The 19,157-nt window shown below is 38.3% G+C and overlaps 1 protein-coding gene across 1 annotated transcript in view; it reads left to right on the top strand.

Moving 5' to 3' along the window:
• SLC26A8 (solute carrier family 26 member 8) overlaps positions 1-19,157 on the top strand; it is a 78,710-nt gene that overhangs the window by 8,125 nt on the left and 51,428 nt on the right. The window contains exons 3-5 of the mRNA XM_045842744.1: positions 9,314-9,453; positions 17,417-17,533; positions 18,929-19,110. Coding sequence (XP_045698700.1) covers positions 9,314-9,453; positions 17,417-17,533; positions 18,929-19,110 — 439 coding nt within the window. The remainder of the gene's footprint in view (positions 1-9,313; positions 9,454-17,416; positions 17,534-18,928; positions 19,111-19,157) is intronic.

The raw sequence follows: 19,157 nt of genomic DNA, 5'->3' as shown, positions 1-19,157 counted from the left end.
GCAAGTTGTGGTCTTGGGTGTCCCTCCCAGTCTTACAACACTTCTCTTATTTTTTCTGCTCCAGGGTGGGTCAGACATCATTCATTAAAGAGGGAATTTGGAGGCCACTTTGGCTTTGTCTCTGTAAAAGGATAGTCTTTTCCGGACTTATCCTTCAGCATAAACAGGTACTTACTCCCCTCCCCCTGCCCTAGCCTTAGACATTTAAATCTCACATGTTCTGTCCCCATGGGCTCTCATAGCAGTTTTTATTCCCTACTTCTAACACATACAGTTATATCCACTTCCGAATTTTAACCTGAAAGTCACTGTGGTTAAGGGCAAGACTCAGAAGCTGGATTGCCTGGTTTTGAATCCCAGTTCTCCTGCTTCCCAACTGTGCGGCCTTAAGTAAGCTATCTACCCTACTGTGCTTCAGTTTCCTCACCTGTAAAATGGGGATGGTAATAGCACCTATTTCATAAGGTGATTGTGAGGATTTGTTTATTCTTTTTATTAAAGTATAATTGGCATATAATATTATGTTAGTTTCAGGTATACAACATAGTGATTTGACATTTATATACCTTACAATGTGATCACCACACTAAGTCTAGTGCCCATCTGTCACCAGGCAAAGTTATCACGGTACTATGGACTAATTCTCATTCCCTTTTTTAACTCACCCCTCCAACCACCTCCCCTCTGGCAACCGTCCGTTTGTCTCTCTTTCTATGAGTCTGTTTTTGCTTTGTTTTATTTGTTTCTTTTTTTCTTTTAGATTCCACACATAAAAGAAATCATGTAGTATTTGCCTTTCTCTGTCTGACTTATTTTACTTAGCATAATGCCATGTTGTCACAGATGGCAGGATTTCACTTTTTTATAGATGAGTAATATTCCATTGTATCACATCTTCTTTATCTATTCCTCTATCAGTGGACACCTGGGTTGTGCCCATATCTTGGCTAATGTAAATAATGTTACATATGAATATATGGATATATATATATATATATCTTTTCAAATTAGTATCTTTGTTTTCTTCAGATAAACACCCAGAAGTGGAATTGCTGGGTGATATGGTAGTTTTTTTATATAGTTTTTTAAAGAATTTTCATCTGTTTTTCATAGTGGCCATACCAATTTATAGTCCCACTAAGGGTGCACAAGGTTCCCTTTTCTCCACATCCTCACCTACACTTGTTATTTGTTGACTTTGTTATTTAGCCTTTTTGATTGCTTTGAGGTGTTACCTCATTGTGGTCTTGATTTGCATTGCTCTAATTAGTGATACTAAGCATCTTTTCATATGTCTGTTGGCCATCCATATGTCTTCTTTGGAGAATTTTTTTTCATGTGTTCTGTCCATTCTAAAAAATATTTATTTATTTATTATTCTCATTTGAAGGCATGTTCACTGATTTTCAGAAAGAGTGGGAAGGGGAAGGAGAAAGAGAAAGAGAGAAACACTGACGTGAGAAAGAAACCAATTGGTTGCCTACCGTCAGTGCCCCAACTGGGGATATAACCCATGACCTAACCAGAAATTGAACTAGTGACCTTTTGGTGTACAGGACAATGCTCCAACCAATTGAGCCACAATGGCCAGGGCCTCTGTTCACTTTTTAAAATATATTTTATTGATTGTGCTATTACTGTTGTCCCATTTTCCCTCTTCACTCCCCTCCACCCTGCACACCCCCTCCCACCCACATTCCCCCCTTTAGTTCATGTCCATGTGTCATACTTATAAGTTCATTAACTTCTACATTTCCCATACTATTCATACCCTCCCCCTGTCTATTTTCTACCTACCATCTATGCTACTTATTCTCTGTGCCTTTTCCCCTTCTCTCTTCCTCCCACTCCCCTGTTGCTAACCCTCCATGTGATCTCCATTTCTATGGTTTTGTTCCTGTTCTAGTTGTTTGCTTAGTTTGCTTTTGTTTTTTCTTTTAGGTGTGGTTGTTCATAATTGTGAGTTTGCTGTCATTTTACTGTACATGTTTTTTATCTTCTTTTTCTTAGATAAGTCCCTTTAACATTTCATACAATAAGGGCTTGATGATGATAAACTCCTTTAACTTGACCTTATCTGAGCAGCACTTTCTCTGCCCTTCCATTCTAAATGCAAGCTTTGCTGGATAGAGCAATCTTGGATGTAGGTCCTTGCCTTTCATGACTTGGAATACTTCTTTCCAGCCCCTTCTTGCCTGTAAGATCTCTTTTGAGAAATCAGCTGACAGTCTAATGGGAACTCCTTTGTAGGTAACTGTCTCCTTTTCTCTCACTGCTTCTAGGATTGTCTCCTTAATTTTAATCTTGGGTAATATAATTATGATGTGTCTTGGTGTGTGTCTCCTTGGGTCCAACTTCTTTGGGACTATCTGAGCTTCCTGGACTTCCTGGAAGTCTATTTTCTTTGCCAGATTGGGGAAGTTCCCCTTTATTATTTGTTCAAATACCATTTGCACTTGTTGCTCCTCCTTTTCTCCTTCTGGTACCCCTATAATTCAGATGTTGGAACGTTTAAAGATGTCCTGGAGGTTCCTAAGCCTCCCCTCATTTTTTTGAATTCCTGTTTCTTCATTCTTTTCTGATTGGATGTGTCTTTCTTCCTTCTGGTCCACTCCATTGATTTGAGTCTCAGTTTCCTTCCCATCACTATTGGTTCCCTGTACATTTTCCTTTATTTCACTTAGCATAGCCTTCATTTTTTCATCTAATTTGTGACCAAATTCAACCAATTCTGTGAGCATCCTGATTACCAGTATTTTGAACTGTGCATCTGATAGGCTGGCAATCTCTTTGTTGCTTAGTTGTATTATTTCTGGAGCTTTGATCTGTTCTTCTGTTTGGGCCATTTTTTTTTGTCTTGATGCACCTGTTACATAGTGAGGGGCAGAGCCTTAAGTGTTCACCAGGGCCAGTCAACCCAGTCACTGGGTTGTGACACTGTACCTGGGGAAGGGGTCTAAGAGGGGATAATGGCACTTGCTCCACTCTCTGCCAGATTTCAGTCACTTCTGCCGCTTCCCACAAGCAAATTGGGCCCTTCTGGTGCTGACTTCCGGGTGGGTGGGTTTGTGTATGTTCTAGGACCCTGTGCATCTCTCCAATGAACTCTCCTGTGAAGCTGGGAGTCTCTCCAGGCACCTCAGCCACCACAGGTGTTTTCAATCAGTGGTTTGAGGCTTTATTTCCCCACACTGGGGCCCTGGGTTATGTGGTCTGTCTTGCTCCCTAGTTTCGCCTGCTTTATCTGCATGTGAATGTGGGACCACCCAATCCACCAGCAGCCTTGTGCACTGCACCCTTCCACAATCCACCGCCTCACTGGGTCCACCCGCTGCTGCCTTGCACGCCTAGGGTCCACCAGCCAACGCTTTGCTGAGAGCCCTCTCTGCTTGGCCACCTGACTCCACCCCTCCTACCGGTCTGGATGAATGTGTCTTCTTTAACACATTGGTTGTTGGACTTCCATACAATTTGATTTTCTGTCAGTTTTGGTTGTTTTTCGTTTTAAATTGTTGTTGTCCTTCCTTTGGTTGTGCGAGGGAGGCACAGTGTATCTGCCTACACTTCCATCTTGGCCAGAAGTCTAATTTCAGTCTCTGTCCATTTTTTGATCATTTGTTTAGTTTTTGCTTATTGAGTTGTGTAAGTACCTTATATATTTTGGGTATCAACCCCTTATTGAATATATGAGTATCATTTGTGAATATCTTCTTCAATTCAGTAGGTTGTCTTCATTTCGTTGTTAATTTTCTTCACTGTGAAGTAGTTTGATGTAGTTCCATCTGTTTATTTTTTTCCTTTGTTGCCCTTGCCTGAGGGGACATACCCAAAAAGATATTACTAAGAGTGATATTAAAGTTTATTACCTATGTTTTCTTCTAGGAGTTCTATGTTTTAGGTTGAATGTTTATCATTAATCAATTTTTAGTTCATCTTTGTATGTGGTGCAAGAAAGTGGCCCAGTTTCATTTTTTTTCATGTATCCATTCAGTTTTCCCAACACTACTTGTTAAACAGACTCTCATTTCTTCATTGTATATTTTTCCACCTTTGTCATAGATTAATTGACCATATATGCAAGGATTTATTTCTGGGTTCTCTCTTCTGTTCCATGGATCTGTGTGTCTGTTTTTGTACCAGTACCATGCTGTTTGATTATTATGGGCTTGTCATATAGTTTGAAATCAGGGAGCGTGACACTGACAACTTTCTTCTTCTTTCTCAAGATTGTTTTGGCTATACATGGTATTGGGTGGTTCCATATAAATTTTAGGATTATTCTAGTTCTGAGAAGAATGACATTGGTATGTTGATAGGGATTGCATTGAGTCTGTACATTGTTTTAGGTGGCATGAACATTTTAAAAATATTAATCGTTTTAATCAATGAGTATGATATAGTCTTTCATTTTCTGGTGTCCTCTTCAATTTGTTTCTTCAGTGTTTTATAGTTTTTAGAGCATTGGTCTTCACCTCCTTGGTTAAATTTACTCCTAGGTATTTCATTCTTTCTGATGCAGTTATAAATGGGATTGTTTTCTTAATTTCTCCTCTTGGTCACTTGTTATTACTACATAGAAATGCCACAGATTTTCATATATTAATTTTGTATTCTGCTACTCTACTGAATTCATTTATTACTTTTATTAATTTTTTTGGTAGAGTCTTTAAAGTTTATCTATATATGGTATTATGTCACCTGCAAATAGTGATAGTTTTACTTCTTCCTTTACAATTGGGATGCCTTTTATATCTTTTTCTTGTCTGATTGCTGTGACTAGGACTTCTAATACTTTATTGAATAACAGTGGTGGGAGTGGGCATCTTTGTCTTGTTCCTGATCTTAGAGGAAAATCTTTCAATTTTTCATCATTAGTATGATGTTAGATATGGTTTTATCATATATGGCCTTTATTATGTGGAGGTAAATTCCCTCTATATCCACTTTGTTGAGAGTTTTTATCATGTATGGATGTTGAATCTTGTCAAGTGCTTTTCATGCATCCATTGAGATGACCATATAATTTTTATTCTTGCTTTTGTTGATGTGATGTTATCACATCATTAACAGATATTGAGCCATCCTTGCATCCCTGAGATAAATCTCACTTAATCATGGTATATAATCTTTTTAATGTATTATTAAATTCAGTTTGCTAGAACTATTTCATTGAGAATTTTCACATCTATGTTTATCAGGGATATGACCTATAATTTTCTTTCTTTTCTTTTCTTTCCATCATTGTCTGGTTTTGGTGCCAGGGTAATACTGGCCTTGTAGAATGAATTTGGAAATGTTCTTCCTCTTCAATTTTTTTGTAATAGTCTGAGAAGAATAGATATTAATTCTGCTTTAAATATTTGGTAGAATTCACTGGTGAAGGCATCTGATCCCAGACTTTTATTTTGGGGGAGCTTTTTTTTTATTAATACTGCTTCAGTTTATTGCTGGTAATTGGTCTATTCAGATTTTCTGTTTCTTCCTGGTTCACTCTTGGGAGGTTCTATGTTTCTAGGAATTTATCCACTTCTTTCAGTTTGTCCAAGTTGTCCAAAAAGTAGCATATAATTGTTCATAGTATTCTTTTATTATCCTTTGTATTTCTGTGGTTTTGGTTGTAGTCTCTTTTTTTCATTTCTGTTTTTATTTATTTGAGTTCTCTTGTTTTCTTGATGAGTCTGGCTAACGGTTTGTCAATTTTGAGAATTTAAAGAGTATTTGTATAGCACTGAGCACATAAAAATCACTAAGTGGACTTTTTTTTTAGTAAAAAAATCAACAGTTTTGCCCTGGCTGGCATAGCTCAGTGGATTGAGCATGGGCTGGGAACCAAAGTGTCCCAGGTTTGATTCCCAGCCAGGGTACATTCCTCGGTTGCAGGCCATAACCCCCAGCAACCGCGCATTGATGTTTCTCTCTCTCTCTCTCTCCCTCTCTCTCTCCCTCCCTCCCTCCCCTCTCTAAAAAAATAAAATAAATAAAATCTAAAAAAAAAGAATCCACAGTTTTTAAACTCTATCTCTTTCCTTCTTCAGAAAACCTAATCTCTTTTCATTTTCTCCCTCTTAGTTAGCAACTGCAAATGCATCCTTTCTAGTCAAAATACCCCATTGGTTGTGACACTGACTTACATTACTCACCTTTAAGATGCCTTAACTAAAATTCAGATTCATGTCGAATCCTTATACTTTTCCCCACCAACTTCAATTTCTGTTCCTCTAACAACCTCCTTTATTCTTTTCAGTCTTAGATACTAATTATTCCATGTTCATTTTATTTTTTGCCATGTTAAAGGGCTTTGATGACTCTGCTTAGGGTGGCTGGTCTTTTACCAAGTGGCACTTAGAATGGAGGAGAGGAAGGAAGACTGGACCAGGTGAAGAAACAAATTATCTCAATGCCGTGCTCTGCTCACTTCCATTGAAGGCTGTAATTGGAGAGGGAACATTCCATGCACCTGTCTAACACTCAGGGACTCTCATATAAATAGCAATATGATGTTCTTTCAAATCAAGGGTCTTGCCCCTGACTCCTGAGCAGAATTTAACAGCTGTCAGTAATAGAGTGGATAGAACACTAAACTAGGAATCAGAAGATCTAATTTCTAGCCCCAGCTCTGCCCACACTTACTACCATGACCCTGGCAAAGTCACTTACACTTATTTGGCCCTAATTACCTTAGGGATAGTAATGATCACAGTTATGAGAGTCAAACATATGTGAACATACTCTCTTCTGAGCACATATTTTAGCCTTGAATACATCAAAGTTATATTTGTTGCTATAATCAAATCCCAACTATCCAGATTCATCTCATACATGAAAAATCTTCATGCACTTTGCTTTCAGCCCATACTGAACTGTGCAAATGAGGCAGGGCTGGCTGAATGGAAAACTAAAGACTCAAAACCTCTAGCTATAAAATACTGCAGAGAATGTGATGGCAGGAGAAACTCCCAGTCTCACAGGAGAGTTCATTGGAAAGTGGGACTAGAGAGCAGAGTGAGTGAGTGGCATTGTTCCCTCTCTAACCCCTCCCCCACAGGTATTGCCACAACACAGCAAAGAGGGTTGCCTCACCTGGGTGAATACCTAAGGCTCTGCCTCCTTACATAACAGTGCACCAAGACAAATAAGGCCCAAATGAAAGAACAGATCAAAACTCCAGAAAAATAGCTAAACAATGAGGAGATAGACAACCTACCTGATGCAGAGTTCAAAACACTGGTAATCAGGATGCTCACAGAATTGATTCAGCTGTGTCACAAAATGAAGAAAGAAATGAAGGCTACCCAAAGTGAAAAAAAGCAAAATATACAGGGAACCAAGAGTGAAGGGAAGGAAATTGGGACTCATATCAATGGTTTGGGACAAAAGGAAGAACAAAACATTCAACCAGAACAGAATGAAGAAACAAGAATTCAAAAAAAAAAAACAACCAAGAGGCTTAGGAACCTCCAGGACAACTTCAAATGTTCCAACATCCAAATCATTAGGGTACCAGAAGGAGAAGAGGAAGAACAAGAAATTGAAAATTTATTTGAAAAAGTAATGAAGGAAAACTTACCCAATCTGGCGAAGGAAATAGACTTCCAGGAAGTCCAGGAAGTCCAGACAGTCCCAAAAAATTAAACTCAAAGAGGAACATACAAAGGCACATCATCATTAAGTTATCCAAGGTTAAAGGTAAGGAGAGAATCCTAAAAGCAGCAAGAGGAAAGGAGACAGTTACCTACAAAGGAGTTTCCATAAGACTATCAGCTGATTTCTCAAAAGAAACCTTATAGGCTAGAAGGGCTGGAAAGAAGTATTTCAAGTCATGAAAGACAAGGACCTACATCCAAGATTGCTATACCCAGCAAAGCTTTCATTTAGAATGGAAGTGCAGAGACGGTAAAGCCAAAGGAGTTCATCATCACCAAACCCTTCTTATATGAAATGTTAAAGGGACTTATCTAAGAAATAGAAGATAAAAAACTATGAGCAGTAAAATGACAACAAACTCATGACTGTCAACAACTGAACCTAAAAAACAACAGCTAAGCAAACAACTAGAACAGGAACAGAATCACAGAAATGGAGATCACATGGAGGGTTATTAGTGGGGAGAGCAAGGGGAAGAATGCGGGTGGGGGGAAGGTACAGGGAAGAAGAAGCATAATTGGTAGGTATAAAATAGACAAGAGGAGATTAAGAATAGTATAGGAAACAGAGAGGCCAAGGAACTTATATACACAATCCATGGACATGAACTAAGGGAGGGGGGATGCTGGACAGTGGGGGTGTGCAGGGCAGAGGGGAAAGAAAGGGGAGAAAAAAAATGGGAAAACTAATAGCATAATATCAATAAAATATACTTTTTAAAAAAGCAATTTAAAACCAAACTGGTTTTACTGACTAATTAACTGATTGATGGATTAGTTGATTGATGGTCATTCTTCTGTTTTTGATGATCCAACAGTTAAAATAGCTTTTCTCAATTTTATCATCATCAATATTTTGGACAAGAAAATTATTTCTTACAGAGAGCTGTCCTGTGTATTTCAGGATGTTTAGTAGCATCCCTGGCCTCTACCCACTTGATGCCCATCACGATCATCAAAAATGTCTCCAGATATTGCAGGCATTCCCCCTGGGAAACAGGATTGCTTCTGGTTGGTATCTACCGAGTTAAAGAATCACGAGGTCTTATTTTACTGCTTTTTATTTACATATCTAACTCCTTAAGTATGGTAACTCCATATTCTATATTTTCTCTACATTTCTACATATTACAGGTCAAAACTACATAGAGTTAATGTTCAATAAAAATTTTGGTATATGGGAATGCTATGACTGTGTTAATTGCACCGCCACTCACCAGTATCACATATCAAAAAACTGTCCTTATCAAGAGAAAGCACTAAGTCAGTTTTCTACTGGAAAGTTGGTAAGTTTGAATCTTCCTAAACATCCCATAAAAACAAAAACTTGATTTGAACACTGGACTTACAAGGCTTAGAGTTTTGTTATATAGGACAATGGCTCTCAGCTGGAGGTGATTTTTGTCTCCCAGGGAATATTTGCCAAAGTCTGGAGACATTTTCGGGTGTCACAACTGGGGGAAAGGGCATCTAGTGGGATGCTGGTAAACCTCCTACAATGCACAGGACAGCTCCACAACAAATAATTATCCAGTCCAGTGTATCAACATTTTGACAGTGCTAACAAGGAGCTCTGCTATATTGGAAGAATTATGCACTGTGCCTTTTCTTGGCTATGTGGACTTTTTCTTTGGAGAACATAATCAAGTCTCTGTTCTTCTTTCTCACAGCTGCTCATGGCACAAGTTCCTAAGATGCATGCTTACGATCTTTCCCTTCCTAGAATGGATGTGTTTGTATCGATTCAAGGACTGGCTTCTTGGAGACTTACTTGCTGGTATGAGTGTTGGCCTTGTGCAAGTTCCCCAAGGTAAGGAAGATACAAAGCCTTTCAGCCACAGACAATGTGTCAGACCTTGTCCACTCACCCAGAGTAAACAATTACTTCTATTACATGAATAGAAAAAAAATATGAATTCCATTCACATCATTACCATTTGTTTGTTCCCTTACCTGCCAGATTTCTAACTCAGAATGGTTCCAAAATACTTGGTTTAGTTTGCACACCTGAATTCTTGCATCTGCAATGTCTATTCATGGTCATTTTTTTTTTTTGCTTAACTAGATATTTCAGAGTCACATGACGACAAAAGACCTTATTGGCACTGGTTTTGCTTAGGAAGGTGAAGGATAGGAAACATAGCATGTTAGCATCTCTTCCACCAGTCACACACATAGCAGTCCAGGGGCTACTCTTTGGTCTTCCAAGTAGCAGTTCAGACTTAAGGCAACAAGATCATTCAGGTAGGTAGAGAGCTAGCTGGGCTTTAGAAGCCTCATTTCTCAAATAGAAACCAACCTCTCTGGGAATTTTCATTAACACTTGCTTTCTGGGTCCCACAAGTGACATGCCCAGTTACAAGATCATTGTGCTCAGAGAAGCCAAAATGAGGACCTCCCACTGGATACATATCCTGCATTCACATCCTCTCAGTCCGGACAGAGTACACTAATCATGCTCATTTTCACGATAACCAATGTTGGCTGGTAACACAGCTGACATTCCACTGTTACCAGGTTTTGAAAAAAAAAAAAAAACAGCTAGAAAGTTAACTCAAGATAAATTTACCCACAGAGAAAGAGGAAGGATTTTGTTAATTCTTTACTCACAGTGGTTCACAGTTCCGTATGTAGTCTTTAAACACCTCTATTTCCCTACTTTTCTGGGGCCAAGCAGGCAGGATTGAAACTTGTGATTGTACAGGTTGTGCCCAGCACAAAAGAACCAGCCAAAGGGGCAAGTGGTAGCTTTTTGACACAGAACTGTTAGTTAGGGGAAAGGAATCCCTTTTTTAAAAAACTGTCATACAGCAAAACTGACTTCCTTTTGGCGCACAGTTCTGTGGAGTTAAACACATACATAGATTTGTGTAACCACCACCACAGTCAAGGTACCTAACATTCCCATCAGCCTCAAACCTCTCTCCTGTCAGCCCTTTCAGTCACGTCCTCCTCTAACCTCAAAGCCCCGGCAAGCACTAATTTGCTCTCCTTCAACACAGTGCTGTCTTTTTTAGAATATCATGTCAGTGGACTCTTACAGTATGTAACTTTTGAAGGCTGGCTTCTTTATTTCAGCATTAGGTATTTGAAATTAACACAAATGGTTATATACATTGATAGTTTGTTCCTTTTTATTGCTGAGTAATATTCCATTGTGTGGCTGTACCACAATTTATTTATCCATTCACCTGTTTTTGATGGGCTTTTTGTTTCCAGTTTTTGACTGTCACAAATAAAGTTGCTATGAAGATTTATGTAAAGATTTTTGTGTGACCATGTTTTCATTTCTCTAAGGTAAATACCCAGGAGTAGTACTGTTCATCATGTAAAGTGTATGTTTAACTTTATAAGAAACTGCCAAACTGTTTTCCAGAGTTGCCATACGTACTGTTTTACATGTCCGTCAGCAACGTAGATGTCCTTTGCAAGGTGAAGGAACTGTCCATCTATTCTAGTTTGCTGAGAATTTTTATAATGAGTGGATGTTGCATATTGCCAACTGTTTTTCCTTCATGTATTGATATGATCATGTGGTTTTTATCTTTAGACTGCTAGCATGGTGGATTATATTAACTGAGTTGTAAATATTGAACTGGCAGGTGCAAACCAAAGTGATCCTGCACACCCATGTCCAGGAAGGCATCAGAAAGTCTCCTGAGCGTTCCTGTGGTGCTGCAATGAGCAACCTCAACTCTGGCACTGAGGCTTTACCTGGCATCCCTCACACACTTCTACTTATCAAAGGCCCTTCACTTATGGCCAAAGTTTGAGGACATCCTATTGCTAAATTATCAGCTCATCAGTGTGATTCGATACTAAAATAAGAATAATATTATGATGTATAAGCATACCTGGCATCCAGTACATAACTATATGAATGAATAAATCCATGTAACTCTTGCTAAGAGACTGTACATTATTTTAAGTAGTATTAATAATGAAATAATTTGTGGTGTGAATAACTCAAAAGTTTTACTTAAATAGGTAGTCCCTAATGACTTAAAATTTTTCTTTGAATGAAACAAAAATACTATATGGTAAAGACCTTATTTAAAATGTTCTGGATCTTTTGTACAGTGGAATTCCAATTCATAAATGTAAAAGAATATAGAAAATCACCATTGGAGAAACACCACAGTGATCATTGTTGTAGATAAAATTCCCTAAAAGTTGTTAAAATTGGTGGGTAAAAGTTTGTAAACCACGAAATAGGATTTGCATAGTTTCAAAGTATCTTCCTCAAAATATTTATTAACTACCCCACTACTTGACAGTAGAGATTTGGGGGGACCACTTTAACCATGTGATCAGTGCTGTCACCACCAGCAGTAAGACACACAGAGATCACAAATCCTGGGTCATGATGGGCCAAGAAGACACAGCATCATTTTTATAGAATTCTCACCAAAAATGGATAGTTAGTGCAATCATGAGGAAACTGAAGACAACCCCCAATTACAGGACATTTGCCAAAATAACTGATCTATTAATATTCTTCCAAAGTGTTAATGTTAAGAAAGACAAATAGGGTCTGAGGAACCATTATAGATTGCAGGACTAAGGAAAAATAACAACTAATTGGAATGTAGGGCTCTGCGTAAAATCCTGGAACAGAAAAAGGAAATTAGTGGTAAAACTGATGAGATTCAAATAAAGTCTTTAGTTAATTTCTGATGTTAATTTTCTGGTTCTGATCATTATGATTATGTAAAATGTTAACATTAGGGGAACCTACATGAGGGATATGTGAAAACCGTCTATTTTTGTAACTTCTATAAGTCTGAAACTAGTCATTCAAAATATAAAAGTTTCTAAGGGTATTAGGAAGTTTGGAAACTTGGTTTCCTTCTATTTCTCCACAGCCTAAGCTTAACTGAGACCGGACAACTTAGCATAGGCTGTTACCAACTAATTCTCTTACCTTCCCTGTATTGGTAAGTTGTTTGAAACCCTACATTTCAAAGACTCCCTCTTCATGCTAATGTTGCTCATCAAGGGCAAATAGGGGCTGTTCAACATTCTACTGAAATTCATAGGCAGTGTATTGAAGCAAAAAAAGGAAATATAAAGTATATGGCTTGTAAAGAAAGAAATAAAACTTTATTATTTATATCTTTTTAAATATAGAGAATTGAAGAGAGTCTACAGAAAAATTAATAGAATTCATAAGATTTTATCAAGGTTGCTGGATACAAGATCAGCATATAAAAATCAATTACATTCCTATATATCTGCAGAAACCACAGTGAAAAAAATTTAAAATATGCTATTTCCAAAAGCATAATAAATGTGAATTAAGTTATAATGAAACTAAGATGTATAAGACCTCTAAAGGAAAATACACTTTAATTAGTAATATTAATAAGGACCTACATTAATAAAAAATACATACTTGTGGCTTGAAGACTCAATATTTGAAAATCTCAGTTCTCTCAAAATTGATTTATAATTTGTTAGAATCTCAATGTAAATTCTAAGAAGACTTTTTAATAAAATATTAGCAGATTCTACAATGTATGTAAGCCAAGAACAGCCAATTTTTTTGAAGAAAAACATGGGCAGACTTGCTTCTGCAGCTATCAAGACAACAAAGTTATAATATTTTTTAAGATAATGTACAGCAAAGGTAGAAAGAATAAATAAACATTCATATATGCATACACTGAAATACACAGAAGGAAAATGAGCAATCTCAAGCAACTCACCACAACATGGAAAAAAAAGCAGAAATAAACATTAATCTACAGTTCAAAAGCAGGCAGAACTAAATTATATTGTTAGGAGATATGTTTTACTAGTAGTAAACCTACAAAGAAAGCTAAGATATTATTAACACAGAAGTCAAACTCTACCTGTGTGGGAGAAATGGAGTTGTGATCAAAGACCTGGGTGGTGATGACGTGGATATTTGTTTTATAAATATTTAGTAAGCTCAACACCTATTTTAATGTACTTTCTATGTATATATTATATTTCACAATGAAAATAGGTATTACTAAATTATCAAAACTATTACTAAATTAGTTACTAAAACTGATTAAGACAGTATGGTATTACAGAGACTGACAATTAGGTCAATGGAACAAAAAAGGTTACACATATATAAATCAAATGGTTTATGTCAGATGTGTTACTATAGAAACAGTTTTAAATAAATTATGTGAAATAATTGGATTCTTATGTGCACAAAACAATTTTTAGACCTCTACGTCACACCATACACAAAAATCTATTCTTGGTAGATTGAAGGCCTAAATATTAAAGGTAAAGCAATAAAATAAACATTTGGGGGAATAATATGGAAGAGTATCTTCATGATCTTGAGGTACAAAATGATTTCTTAAGAAAGACACAAAAGCACTAGCCTAAAAAAGAAAAGACAAATTGAATTAAGTAAAAGTTAAGGACTGTTTATTCAAAGAAAACATGAAGACTGAAAAGCAAACCACAGAATGGGAGAGATTTGTAACAATATACCCAACAAGCGACTTAATCTGTAATATATATACACCTACAGATCTGTAAGGAAACATAAGATTGATCAACATTATTAGTAACCAATGAAGTGAAAACTGAAATTAAAATGAGTTACACTCTAACTCAGGGGTGTCAAACTCATTTTCACCAGGGGCCACATTAGTCTTGCAGTTGCCTTCAAAGGGCCAAATATAATTTCAACTCCTTAACAGTAAGCAGTTGACTGTTAAGGAGTAGTTACATTTATGCAGTCCTAAAATTATTTCAGCCCTTTGAAGGCAATCACAAGGCTGATGTGGCCCCTGGTAAAAATGAGTTTGACACACCTGCACTAACTCATACACACAAAATTAAAAATCTGACAGTATCATGTGCTAACACAGGTAGATGCTGGGAACTGTCATACAGTGCTGGTGGGAGTGTAATGTACAACCATTTGGAAACAGTTTGGCATTTTCTGGTAAATGTCCCAGCAATTATGCTTCAGGGGATATCATCTCAAAGAACTTATACAGCTGTGCACCAGGAGGCCTGTGTATAACAACATGCATAGCAGTATTGCTCATAATGGCCCCAAACTGGAAACAAAGTCGGGGAACCACAAAAGCCCAGAGACAAAGAGAATGGGCAGTACTGCCTTGGCTCCTGATGACTTTTTAGTTCTGGTTCCAGTCCCTGGCCCAACTGCCTTTTGTACTCTTTTAATAAATTTCCTATTTTGCTTAAGCTAATCTGAACAGATTTGCTGTGTTTTTGCAATCAACAGAGCCTTGCTTAGGGAAAATAATATGGAAGGGGAACCTATAAATTACAAGAGACTTCAGAAATTTAACGATCAATGTGAAAATCATATTTGAGCCCTGATGTAAACAACAAAGATTATAAAAGAAATCACAGCATATAATAGCAAATGATTTTTTAAAGGTCACCCTGAAACCCACTGCATTTCTGGCTCAAGGTCTCTCATGAGGTTCCAGTTAAGGTATCAGTCATCTCAAGGCACTACTGAGGCAGGAGGATCAGTTTCCAGGCTCACATATGTGTTTGCTGGCAGGCCTGGTTTTCTTTTTTCTTTCTTTTCCTTCCTCTCTCTCTCTCTCTCTCTCTCTCTCCCCCCCCCTTCTTCTCTCTCTCTCTTTCTTTCTTTCTTTCCTCACCCAAGGACATGCTTATTGATTTTAGAGAGAGGGGAAGGGAGGGAGAGAAAGAGAGAGAGAAACATATATTGGTTCCATCACACACTCCCTGACGGGGGACCAAACCTGCAATCCAGGCATGTGCCCTGACTGGGAATCAAACCTGAAAACTCTTGGTTTAGGGGACGATACTCCAACCAACTGAGCCACACCGGCCAAGGCTGGCTTGGTTTTCTCGCCATGTGGGACTCTCCCTGGGTTCCTTAAATGTCCTTGCAGCATAGCAGGTGGCAGGAGCAACTGCATGTGCGGGGCCCAGGGCAAAATGAAAATGCAGAGCCTGTAGTTCAAAAATTATTCAGAATTTCAAGATGGTCAGAGTAGAGCATGAAGCCTAGGGCTCTATGTGATTGCTTCAGTCACACAGCCATGAACTCAACGTGGGTGGCTGCTGACTTGCATGAAAGAGAGCAACCAAGACAGAAGCCACAGTCTCTTGCAACCTATCTTGAAACTAATATCCTATCATTTTTGTTGTAGTTTATTCATTAGAAGCAGCTTACAAGTTCCACCCCACACTTACAGGGCAGGGATCACATAGGGCATGAACACCAGTTGTCTACTGCAGGCCCTCGACCACAGCAACCATGTGTGAGATAAGCAGGGAAATGTGAACACGGACTGGATATTTGATAATGTTAAAGGGCCATTATTTTTTAGATATGATAATGATAATATAGTTGAGTTAAAAGAGGGTCTTCTTTTAAAGATACATACTGAAATATTTACAGAAGAAATGATTTCATGTCTTCAGGCTTGCTTCAAAGTAATGTGGAGTGGGAGAGAGTAGGGGAACCGGTGAAACAGGACTGGCCATGCCTTGACAGTTGTTGAAGCAGGTGGTGGATACACAGGAGTTTGCTGTACTCTATTTTTATATATGATTGAACGTTTGCATTAAAAACAAAAAGCCTTACCTGGCTTGCGTAGCTCGGTGGGTTGAGCGCAGGCTGCGAACCAAAGTGTCGCAGGTTCAATTCCCAGTCAGGGCACATGCCTGGGTTGCAGGCCACGGCCCCCAGCAACCGCACATTGATGTTTCTCTCTCTCTCTCTCTTTTTCCCTCCCTTCCCTAAAATATAAATAAATAAATAAATAAATAAATAAATAAATAAATAAATAAATAAATAAAATATTTTAAAAAAGAAAAGGATACTTAAAAAAAAAGCCTTGCTTGTCCAAGGCAGTAAATTGGTTCAGTGGGCTCCCTGGTGTGATCTGAGTTGAGGCCCTCAAGGGCGGGAGCTATGGGGCTTGAGACATCTAAAAGGTGACACCATGCATGTTAACCTGTTTGCTTCAAAATTTCCTGATTCAACAGGGGAGTGGGAGGAAGAAAGAGGGGGAAAAGGTACAGAGAATAAGTAGCATAGATGGTAGGTAGAAAATAGACAGGGGAGGGCAAGAACAGTATGGGAAATGTAGAAGCTAAAGAACTTATGACACATGGACATGAACTAAAGGGGGGGAATGTGGGTGGGAGATGGTGTGCAGGGTGGAGGGGAGTGAAGGGGCAAAATGGGACAACTGTAATAGCATAATCAATAAAATATATTTTTTTAAAAAAAGATTCCTGATTCTCGTGGTGCTTTTTAGAAAAGAATGTAAGTAGTGAAGAAGGAGCTAGAGGAAGAGATGAGACTGATTAGCATATGGAAGAGACACAACACATATCGAGTTGGAGTCAAGCCAGTTAAGTGTGATTCTCGCCTTGCTCTCCAGCTCTGTCGTCAGTCCTGGAGAATTCTCAGGGCCTTCTTGTGCTAGGCTGGGGGTGGCAGAGGGGCTGCTTCTGAGTTGTCGGAAGTTGAGGTCTCATTGGTGTGATGTTCTCTTTCCATGAAGCATGAAGACCTCGCAGTGAAAGGTGTTGAAGCATATGATGTATAACTGAGGTGTAAAACCATTTGGTACAATACAAAAAGGGAGATAAAAAAAGGTATTAATTAAAGGCAGTATGCCAAGGGATACTAATATCATACTCAGTTAGCTATATATGTAGATCATGTTTATTTTAAATATTCTTTACAGTTTTTATTTAAGGTGACTTTTAAAAGCCAAGATACATTTTCTTACTTAAATTGTCTTGCTTTTCAGTCCTGACGTTCAGTTTGCTGGCGAGGCAACTCATTCCACCTCTCAATGTCTCATATGCAGCTTTCTGTTCTTCAATACTTTATGTGATTTTTGGATCATGTCATCAAATGTCCATTGGTGAGTTCAGCACTGGAACCACACAAGGTGGATGAAGTTCCCACTTTAATTATTGACTTATTGCTAAGGAACCCAAGTTAAAGCTATGTTTAAGGTAGAAAGGCGTCAGGGTGGACATTCTATTCACAGGATTAGTGTTTAGATTTTAGAAATGGAACACTTCTAGTGTGTCATTATTAATGCCACTGCCAGATAAGCAGGCCAGAAAGCTGTTTCCCAAAGGAATTAAAGGATATTGGGGTCTGGCTGCTCTCAACCAGGAAGATCTAGAAACAATTTTGCCAATTACTTTTAGAGTGGATCCATCTCTCAGCTGGACCCATGATAAGCAAACTTCGTGGGCCTGATTTATAATTACCATGTCAGCTTATTAATTTACAGTGAGAAAATGCTGTCACAGTAATCAAAACACTCAAATCCTCAGGATGAGTACTTTCTTTCTCAGAGTCAAAAGTCCATTTACTATTTAATAATTAGAAATGACTGTTACAGAAACCAAACTAGTTAAAGGTTATGTAATCAGCACATGTACTAGGTGAACCTGCATAGAAATCAAATCACGAACTGCCCAGCAGTCTTGGAAGGGCGTGGCCAGCATTCACTCAGTGAAGTGCCTTTTCCTGGCTTCCCCACGCAGCCAACAGCAATATATTTGCCTGACCTTCCTCTTCTCCAGATGTGTTTGTTCAGTCTGGAGCCATCCCATTCTTCTAGGTGTGGAGTGCTACTGTGCCTTTTGAAAGGGCAATATCACATATTTTTACTAAAATCCATTATGTGTTGATTTTACATTTGAACATGTAGAAAAATTGTATTCCCGTATTCCCAAGGCACATCACAATTATTTCTAAATATTGATAATGAGGCCTAGTAGAGGCTTGTTTCTGTTAGGCAGTTTAAAAGTCAGGTTTGCCTTTGCTATGAAGACTAAACGAAATTATCTTTGAAATGGGTTGAGCTCAGTCACATTTTGCACCTAGTAAATTTTTCATAAGTGTTAAGTATCCTTCTCCTTATAATATTGTGGTTTAGTTTTTGTTTTCTGATACTTTCACCACCGCCTCACCTTTCACCACTTCTAAGAGCAGGCACAGGGGCTGAACCTGATACACATTTCCAGCCAACACCCTTTGATTCCCACTCTACCTGCCCACAGTGAAAGAGGTTATTACCTGGACCACCAAGATCTAAGTGCTATGACTTGGTCACAGTTTGTGGAGCCAGAGGTTTTGCTTTGCTTTTTTCTCTCTCTTATTTCTCCATGGCCACTTTAAAATAAGAAAAGTTCATCAGATCAAGGACAAAGCAACGTAAGATCATGCCTTGAGTTTGTCAATATCTTCAGTTTACCTGGACTTAAAACCTTACTTTCTGCCTGAACATCTTCTTTCACAGGTCCCTTCTTCCTTTTGAGCACACTGGTGATCAATATCCTGAAGTTGCACCCGTTCAACAGTGGCCACCTGATACTGGGCTCTTTCATCAAACAGGACTTTACCAACCCTTCTTTCTACACGGCTTATAACAGATCCTTGAGTGTGGTAGCATCCACAACATTTCTGACTGGGATTATTCAGGTAGGACCTGTGTCTCCAAACCTTGGAAGGAGAAATAAGTAAAGGGG

This window comes from Phyllostomus hastatus, unplaced genomic scaffold, assembly GCF_019186645.2.
Source record: "Phyllostomus hastatus isolate PE091 unplaced genomic scaffold, TTU_PhHast_1.1 phas_contig_40, whole genome shotgun sequence".
Lineage (NCBI taxonomy): Eukaryota > Metazoa > Chordata > Mammalia > Chiroptera > Phyllostomidae > Phyllostomus > Phyllostomus hastatus.
The sequence above is the reverse complement of the archived record's forward strand: the minus strand, read 5'-3'. Positions and strand labels throughout refer to the sequence as shown.